This window comes from Haliotis rufescens, unplaced genomic scaffold, assembly GCF_023055435.1.
Source record: "Haliotis rufescens isolate VD_foot unplaced genomic scaffold, xgHalRufe1.0.p SCAF_14, whole genome shotgun sequence".
Classification (NCBI taxonomy): Eukaryota; Metazoa; Mollusca; class Gastropoda; order Lepetellida; family Haliotidae; genus Haliotis; species Haliotis rufescens.
In genome coordinates, this window is record NW_025963824.1 from 21697382 (window position 1) to 21707837 (window position 10456).

The following is a 10456-nucleotide window of genomic DNA, read 5'->3' on the forward strand; positions in this document are numbered from 1 at the left end:
TACTACTTACCGAAAATGTACTGTCAATATCCAACCCTTAATAAGTTTCAAATGCTTCTATTGTGAAAAACTGCTAAAAGAAACTCGTATTGTAATAATCATGTTAATGGGCCAGTGGACTTCATACGAAATATGGACTTGACTTGACATTCGGGGCAAGAAGATATCAGACAGTAAAGTTTGTTTTGATTCATAAATAATACCTTTAATTTGACTATTTGTTTTGCAGATTCTGCTTGGGGGACAATTTCGATTGGACAAGCGGGATGGGAGCCTTCTTGAATATTTCGACACAAACACTGTTTGGCATTATTGAACACCTGCCTCGAGATGAGAAACTGCTTCTACTTGCTGCCATTGGAAATAAAAGTGAAGATGAACTATTTGACATTGCCGGCAGTTGGGAAACATTACAACCGCTTTTAAAATACCCTGAATACCGTGCTCATAAGATACTGATGTTGTACATCCCGCCAGTACTCTTTATACTCGGCATCTGTGGTAATTTCATGTCCTTCTTCATCATGCGTCAAAAGGGAAACCCACGTTCATCCACCTACACGTTCCTCAAGTCCCTGGCCGTGGCAGACACTATGGTCCTGTGGGTTGGACTACTACCAAGGTGGTTCAATGAACTAACTGGCTTTGATTTAAGTTTTCAGGCTAACTGGCTTTGTAAAACCATGGTTATGTTGGGCTATTTTTGCAGCAATATATCTACATGGATAGTGGTTGCTGTCACCATAGAGAGGTTTCTTGTAGTGTACTATCCACTGAAAGTTCTAGGCCTTTACAGTGTTGCCCGTGCGAGAAGGATTATTGGTGGATTGTATGCCATGTTTCTCAGTTTAAACATCCACTTTCTTTGGACGGTTGGCCTGATAGAAGAACAAGACTCTTACCCTCGCCCAGTGTGTGGCGCCGTGGCAGGCAATGAATATCTCATCACCGTGATTTGGCCCTGGGTGGACGCTGCCACGTACTGCCTGCTCCCATTCTTAATCATCAGCATCTTCAATGTACTTATCATCTCAAAAGTTCGACGGACAGCCAATCAAAGGGCCATTCTTCAAAAAATCTGCCTGAGAAGACGGAAAGCATCTTCGGTGCACACCTACTCCTGCCTGACAGGGATGCTCCTCAGTGTGTCCTTCGCCTTATTGTTGTGCAAGCTTCCAATGAACGTCAGCATCATAGCATCAGTGTTTTGGAACAGCAGGGGCCACGACAACGCGGCGATGTCCAAATTTCAGCTCTTTTTTACAGTCTCCGAGCTGCTGATGCATCTGAATCACTCTAGCAACTTTTTTCTATACTGTGCATCTGGACAGAAATTTCGAAAAGATGTTATGCGTATGTTTTGTTGGAAATCCACTAACGCCCAACAAGATACTTCGAACATAACATCTCCTATATGTCGGCGTAATATATACAATCCTACAAGAAAAGAGGAAACGGGTGTATGAAGGCGAAATGTGTACGTTGGTCTGACAATATTGTCATATACTCTGCAAAAAAAGAAACGCAAACGTGATTTTAGATGTATATAATATATATCATATAAATAGTCAACAGGTGCTAATCGATTTTTAGAAATTGTCAGAAATTGTCATTGACCCAGGTTCCATATGGCACACATGAAACAGTAGATTTTCAAGGTCATCTGTTATCAATATCTTTTATGGCCACTATTAGCGTCCAAAACTGACTGGCATCGTCGTTCCTGGGAAGCAATCAGATCCCGAATTGGGGCCTGGGGAATGTTCACCTACTCTGCCTGCAGTACTTGTGCCAACTGTTGGGGGTTGTGTGGCTGTTGCTAACGACGTGCTCGATGTCGTTGATCCAGTGCATTCCATAAATGTTCGATTTGGTCTAAATCTGGAGACCTGGATGGCCATGGCAGGATCTTGCAGGAATGTTGCGATTCGTGAAAGATGTGATGATGTGGGCAGCCATCTCCTACACTGGTACAGAACTACAGCTCCCGTTGTATATACGGCGAGGTTCAACTGTATATACCACCGACCAAAAGTTGGGGAACTGATAAAATAATGGTGAGGGTGTAATGACGATAAATGTCTGCAAAATTTATTTCGGGCGCGTAGATCAACATTTGGTGTGTCCACAATGTTGGGCGATAACTGCACGAAACCTTGATGACATACTTTTAATTAACGTGCGTATGGTTGCCCTTGGTATTGCCCGCCATTTCGCTTGAAGAACTCCCCCATGCTGGGCCACGTTGGTGGGGCCTGTGTCTCTGGCGTACGCTCTCCAGCCGAGGACATCCCACAGAGGCTATGTTGAGGACAGGTCATGGGACTCAGCCGGCCAGGCCAATGTCCGGGTCCCTTCTCGTCGGAGATTATCGGTGACGATCTGGGCACGTTGTCATTGTCATTATGCAGTTCAATTCTAGCGAATTGAACAATGACTTAACATTTCGTCAAAAGTCCATTCGCGATAACCAAATCAGTTAGCCTTTCATGTGTCATAGAACTCCCATAACTTAACGCTACCGCCCCTATACCAATCATGGTCAAGAATTGTTGACCTGGCATACCGCTCGCCGCTACGTTGCCAACAACGTTTTCTGCCATCTGAGAATCGGAGGCAAAATCTTGAATCGTCTGTAAACATTGTGTAACGCCATCAGCCTTTGCCGCTTGTAGTAAGCTATTAGGGTTTCTGAACGCCCTGCTTTCAGGTGCGCTGCACATATATGTTTTTAACAGTAGATGTTGCAATTAATGTAACAGGACGATCAAGTCTAGGTGTGGGGTTTTAGGCCTGCCACGCCCAGGTATCTGAACTGCATTACTGATGTGTTCCTAAATAGGCGCATGCAGTTTGGGACCTGCTGCTCATACATGATTGTATGTGGCGTTCAGATGCAATGCCAGGGTAATGCAAATGTACACCTCAACGATAGCTAAATCATTAGTTCCCTATTCTTTTGTCGGTAGAATATCACTGCTACAGTACGACTTACCACTAGGATCGCTTTGTGGAATGGGGCCCAGGACGTCAAAATGGCCCACGTGATAAACGTGACGGGAGATATATCCGAAGTTGTAAATTAAGCTGTAGCGATTACATGTGTTAGTCATAGTCATCACTGATCAACTGACCGATTATTGAAAGGTGATTATAGAAATGCGTCAAATAGATTGCAGTAGAATGTCACTGTCTGTCTGTGGACGGATTGATTGTTAGATGTGCATTTCTTCGTTTTCCTTCGTTCCAGGTATATGGAAATAGTCCGTCAGTGTCTTCGTCATTTCACGAAGACAGGATTCGGTCATATAAAGATACTCGCTGATTCCAGGCAGATTCTTGCCCAAAGTAGGTTCCCTGACAACGCCTAGAAACTGCCGGGCAAAAGAGAGTTTACACTCGAAAACAGTTGCTGAAACTGCGTCTCCCATGTGCCTTGAATCTTTATGTGCTCGCAGTGCCACCTATGATATCCGTATCAAATATATCACTTCGACAAAACATTTCCTCTTTGTTTCATTCTTAGCCACCATCAAACATGGGTTTATACTTTCTTTTGCTCGGCTGTTGATATGTATGACTCATCGTGCGGGGATATGTTGCAAGGTTACCGTCAGTTACTATAATTAGCACTATGAAAACTGTTCCATAGCGACATGACGTCACATGAACGCATCATCGTCGCAAATAATTGAACATCGCGCGCGCCATTGTTCATGACACAATGTTCTTTATGCGGCGTCGCCCCAACAACAGAGTAACTGAGCCGATGTCTCAAGTTGTGATCTGGAAGAAGAAAAACTCGGAAACTTACAAAGATAATTCACTGGGGACGGATAATGTGTAATTCCCGGCAGTTTGAAGGCTATTGTATAAATAGCATATGTTTTGTGCCATGCATGTTGTTACCCTGTGCAAGGTGTATCACTGTCTGGTGCTGCTTGAGCACCAGTTGTCACATTGTATATGTATGTTCAAGCTGCAGCCTTGTCCTTTCTTTATTGTTCTAAACATCCGCCAGGTTACTACTGGTAAGCCAGGATGAGTTGAACCAACCAACAAACACAAGTAGGCGGTGCACAGAAGTTGGGAAACATACTTGGTTTGTTACAGGTAGAGAGGGTGTACGCATGTTGTACACGTGCAGGTCATGACGATGAAATTTACTATGCCCCCGTGGATGTGTTGCTCATAAGATTATTAGGAGGCCATAAGTGTTCACATTCTGATGCGGTTTCTGTATCTAGATATTATGCAATACTTGGGCTAGTGCAATGATTATTCAGTTATCTTATACATCCAGCTAGCACTATTACGTTGACGGTATACTGAAGACCCCTAAACATCCACATGGGAACAACCTCGTGAAGATCTTGGTTAGAATAGGTCTTCATGAACCAATGCTTGCCGAAAGAACCGACTATGCTTGTAAGGCGCGACTAACGGAATCCGGTGGTCTGTCTTGATGCATCCCAATTGCATGGATCGATGTTCATGACGGCAATCACTGGAGTGGCTGGTCCAGACTCGATAGTTTACGGACCGCCGTCATATAGCTGGAATATTGCTGAGTGCGGCGTTAATCAACAAACAATCAAACAAACAGACAAATCACATTGGGTTAATTTAAGAATATGTCACGGAGTCAACTCTTCGTCAAGGTCTCTACCTTCACAATCAGTTGAGGAATGGCATGACATCATTATTGCTCTTTAGGGTAAAAAAAGTGTTCCCTTTTTACAGCAAATGAATTCCCTTCATTATCACGATACTTGTCAACTTTGTTATATATGGACATAGTCACCGGCCCGTGAAGATCCGGGGGTAGAATAGGTCTTCAGTAACCCATGCTTGCCGTAAAAGGCGACTAATGGGATCGGGTGGTCAGACTCGCTGACTTGGTTGATGCATGTCATCGATCCAAATTGCGTTGATCGGTGTTCATGTTGTCAATCACTGGATTGTCAGGTCCAGACTCGATTACTTACAGACCGCCGTTAACATAGCTGGAATATTGCTGAGTGCGGCGTTGAACAACAAACAAACAACATTTACTGTCACCGTTTTCGCAGTAATCGGGTACCTGACATCAGCACGTACTATTATGTGCTACTGAACTCCCACTAGAACTCGATGTTAGCCAAGACAGGGCACGCACAGATCCATCGTACTACTTGCAGCGGACCACCCGCTACCGATTCTTCACAATGGTACGCGCCAGTACGAGGTTAATAGTCAGGTCCCAACTCAACGTATCCCGGCTTCCCAGTAGTTTTACTACAAGCACAGGGCCCGACATGGTGTTGCAGCGAGGGCTGTATTTTAATCACTTGGCTGAATGGTTAATGCTCAAATGTTTCAGTAAGGTGAACTACAGAAGCCTGCATTAAAAGAAGGGCTACCAACCTCTCGTACTTAATGTCTCGATGTTACTGTATTACTGAAACTGGTTGACAGGAACAGCGAGAGGGGGAGGAACTTCCTGAACTATATAACTGCATGTGATTCAGTGTAATTGGATTTGGTAACCAAGTAATTTTGTTTTGCGTTTACGTTACCATAAACCTAAAATAGATAAGAACTCTTTTCTGATTGGCTGATAACAGCGAGGACAGGGTTTATGTTGCATTATTGCGATGAACAAAGTCACCGATATCGTGTCGTCTACAGGTTTACTATGTAAATGATTAAATAAACAGTCTGTGAAGTAATTATTGTTGACTTATTTATTCACAGGAATTAACTTCAAAATTACTTTACGTTTATGGAGGCGTAAACGTAAACACATATGTGAGCACTTCATATATATATTTATATATTGAAATCTATTCTTAAATGTTTCAGTTTATGTAATAGTGTCCTAAATGTCCTCTTCTCATGGCACTGATAATGAAACAAAAGACCTGGACATCCGTTGATCATGAAGTAGAGACCTAGACATCGGTTGATCATGAAGTAGAGACCTAGACATCTGTTGATCATGAAGTAGAGACCTAGACATCGGTTGATCATGAAGTAGAGACTTAGACATCGGTTGATCATGAAGTAGAGACCTAGACATCTGTTGATCATGAAGTAGAGACCTAGACATCGGTTGATCATGAAGTAGAGACCTAGACATCGGTTGATCATGAAGTAGAGACCTAGACATCGGTTGATCATGAAGTAGAGACCTAGACATATGTTGATCATGAAGTAGAGAACTAGACATCTGTTGATCATGAAACAATAGACCTGTACATAGGTTGATCATGAAGTAGAGAACTAGACATCTGTTGATCATGAAACAATAGACCTGTACATAGGTTGATCATGAAGTAGAGACCTAGACATCTGTTGATCATGAAGTAGAGACCTAGACATCGGTTGATAATGAAGTAGAGACCTAGACATCGGTTGATAATGAAGTAGAGATCTGGACATCTGTTGATCATGAAACAAAAGACCTGTACATCGGTTGATCATGAAGTAGAGACCTAGACATCGATTGATCATGAAGTAGAGAACTGGACATCTGTTGATCATGAAACAAAAGACCTGTTCATAGGTTGATCATGAAGTAGAGAACTGGACATCGGTTGATCATGAAGTAGAGACCTAGACATCGGTTGATCATGAAGTAAAGACCTAGACATCGATTGATCATGAAGTAGAGAACTGGACATCTGTTGATCATGAAGTAGAGACCTAGACATCGATTGATCATGAAGTAGAGAACTGGACATCTGGTGATAATGAAACAAAAGACCTGTACATCGGTTGATCATGAAGTAGAGACCTAGACATCGATTGGTCATGAAGTAGAGACCTGTACATAGGTTGATCATGAAGTAGAGACCTAGACATCGATTGATCATGAAGTAGAGAACTGGATATCGATTGATCATGAAGTAGAGAACTGGACATCTGTTCATCATGAAGTAGAGACCTAGACATCGGTTGATCATGAAGTAGAGACCTAGACATCGATTGATCATGAAGTAGAGAACTGGACATCTGTTGATCATGAAACAAAAGACCTATACATAGGTTGATATTGAAGTAGAGACCTAGACATCGGTTGATCATGAAGTAGAGACCTAGACATAGGTTGATCATGAAGTAGAGACCTAGACATCGGTTGATCATGAAGTAGAGACCTAGACATCGATTGATCATGAAGTAGAGAACTGGACATCTGTTGATCATGAAACAAAAGACCTGTACATAGGTTGATCATGAAGTAGAGACCTAGACATCTGTTGATCATGAAGTAGAGACCTAGACATCGATTGATCATGAAGTAGAGACCTAGACATCGATTGATCATGAAGTAGAGACCTAGACATATGTTGATCATGAAGTAGAGAACTGGACATCGGTTGATCATGAAGTAGAGACCTAGACATCGATTGATCATGAAGTAGAGAACTGGACATCTGTTGATCATGAAGTAGAGAACTGGACATCTGTTGATAATGAAACAAAAAAACATGTACATCGATTGATCATGAAGTAGAGACCTAGACATAGGTTGATCATGAAGTAGAGAACTGGACATCTGTTGATCATGAAGTAGAGACCTAGACATCGGTTGATCATGAAGTAGAGACCTAGACATCGGTTGATCATGAAGTAGAGAACTGGACATCGGTTGATCATGAAGTAGAGACCTAGACATAGGTTGATCATGAAGTAGAGAACTGGACATCTGTTGATCATGAAGTAGAGACCTAGACATCTGTTGATCATGAAGTAGAGACCTAGACATCGATTGATCATGAAGTAGAGACCTAGACATCGGTTGATCATGAAGTAGAGACCTAGACATAGGTTGATCATGAAGTAGAGACCTAGACATCGGTTGATCATGAAGTAGAGACCTAGACATAGGTTGATCATGAAGTAGAGAACTAGACATCTGGTGATAATGAAACAAAAGACCTGTACATCGGTTGATCATGAAGTAGAGACCTAGACATCGATTGGTCATGAAGTAGAGACCTGTACATAGGTTGATCATGAAGTAGAGACCTAGACATCGATTGATCATGAAGTAGAGAACTGGATATCGATTGATCATGAAGTAGAGAACTGGACATCTGTTCATCATGAAGTAGAGACCTAGACATCGGTTGATCATGAAGTAGAGACCTAGACATCGATTGATCATGAAGTAGAGAACTGGACATCTGTTGATCATGAAACAAAAGACCTATACATAGGTTGATATTGAAGTAGAGACCTAGACATCGGTTGATCATGAAGTAGAGACCTAGACATAGGTTGATCATGAAGTAGAGACCTAGACATCGGTTGATCATGAAGTAGAGACCTAGACATCGATTGATCATGAAGTAGAGAACTGGACATCTGTTGATCATGAAACAAAAGACCTGTACATAGGTTGATCATGAAGTAGAGACCTAGACATCTGTTGATCATGAAGTAGAGACCTAGACATCGATTGATCATGAAGTAGAGACCTAGACATCGATTGATCATGAAGTAGAGACCTAGACATATGTTGATCATGAAGTAGAGAACTGGACATCGGTTGATCATGAAGTAGAGACCTAGACATCGATTGATCATGAAGTAGAGAACTGGACATCTGTTGATCATGAAGTAGAGAACTGGACATCTGTTGATAATGAAACAAAAAAACATGTACATCGATTGATCATGAAGTAGAGACCTAGACATAGGTTGATCATGAAGTAGAGAACTGGACATCTGTTGATCATGAAGTAGAGACCTAGACATCGGTTGATCATGAAGTAGAGACCTAGACATCGGTTGATCATGAAGTAGAGAACTGGACATCGGTTGATCATGAAGTAGAGACCTAGACATAGGTTGATCATGAAGTAGAGAACTGGACATCTGTTGATCATGAAGTAGAGACCTAGACATCTGTTGATCATGAAGTAGAGACCTAGACATCGATTGATCATGAAGTAGAGACCTAGACATCGGTTGATCATGAAGTAGAGACCTAGACATAGGTTGATCATGAAGTAGAGACCTAGACATCGGTTGATCATGAAGTAGAGACCTAGACATAGGTTGATCATGAAGTAGAGAACTAGACATCTGTTGATCATGAAGTAGAGAACTGGACATCTGTTGATCATGAAGTAGAGACCTAGACATCTGTTGATCATGAAGTAGAGAACTGGACATCTGTTGATCATGAAGTAGAGACCTAGACATCGGTTGATCATTAAGTAGAGACCTAGACATCTGTTGATCATGAAGTAGAGACCTAGACATAGGTTGATCATGAAGTAGAGACCTAGACATCTGTTGATCATGAAGTAGAGACCTAGACATCTGTTGATCATGAAGTAGAGAACTGGACATCGGTTGATCATGAAGTAAAGACCTAGACATAGGTTGATCTTGAAGTAGAGACCTAGACATCGGTTGATCATGAAGTAGAGACCTAGACATCTGTTGATCATGAAGTAGAGAACTGGACATCTGTTGATCATGAAGTAGAGACCTAGACATCTGTTGATCATGAAGTAGAGATCTAGACATCGATTGATCATGAAGTAGAGAACTGGACATCTGTTGATCATGAAACAATAGACCTGTACATAGGTTGATCATGAAGTAGAGACCTAGACATCGATTGATCATGAAGTAGAGAACTGGACATCGATTGATCATGAAGTAGAGAACTGGACATCTGTTGATCATGAAACAAAAGACCTGTACATAGGTTGATCATGAAGTAGAGACCTAGACATCGATTGATCATGAAGTAGAGACCTAGACATCGATTGATCATGAAGTAGAGAACTGGACATCGATTGATCATGAAGTAGAGAACTGGACATCGATTGATCATGAAGTAGAGAACTGGACATCGACTGATCATGAAACAATAGACCTGTACATAGGTTGATCATGAAGTAGAGACCTAGACATCGATTGATCATGAAGTAGAGAACTGGACATCGATTGATCGTTACATATCCCCTGTAACTGATACATCCTGCAATGTGCAAATCGGTGAATATTACAGTCCTTTCCCGGTGTTACTAGCCTAACATGCATACAGGTGGACAGGCAATAGGAAAGAATGTTACAGTCCTTTCCTGGTGTTACTAGCCTAACATGCATACAGGTGGTCAGGTAATAGGGAGAGAATGTTACAGTCTTTTCCTGGTGTTACTAGCCTAAGATGCATACAGGTGGACAGGTAATAGGGAGAGAATGTTACAGTCCTTTCCTGGTGTTACTAGCCTAACATGCATACAGGTGGTCAGGTAATAGGGAGAGAATGTTACAGTTCTTTCCTGGTGTTACTAGCCTAACATGCATACAGGTGGACAGGTTATAGGGAGAGAATGTTACAGTCCTTTCCTGGTGTTACTAGCCTAACATGCATACAGGTGGACAGGTAATAGGGAGAGAATGTTACAGTCCTTTCCTGGTGTTACTAGCCTAACATGCATACAGGTGG

The 10456-nt window shown here is 42.0% G+C and overlaps 1 protein-coding gene across 1 annotated transcript; it reads left to right on the forward strand.

The window, feature by feature from the left end:
- Positions 1–266: 266 nt before the first annotated feature.
- Positions 267–1466, forward strand: LOC124115112 (probable G-protein coupled receptor 139). The gene has a single exon (XM_046475933.2). It carries the CDS (start codon positions 267–269, stop codon positions 1464–1466), a length of 1200 nt encoding a protein of 399 aa, XP_046331889.2.
- The last annotated feature ends 8990 nt before the right edge of the window (positions 1467–10456 follow it).

Excerpts from the sequence above, each read along its gene's own strand:
- LOC124115112 (XM_046475933.2), top strand. The coding sequence starts at position 267 with ATGGGAGCCTTCTTGAATATTTCGACACAAACACTGTTTGGCATTATT.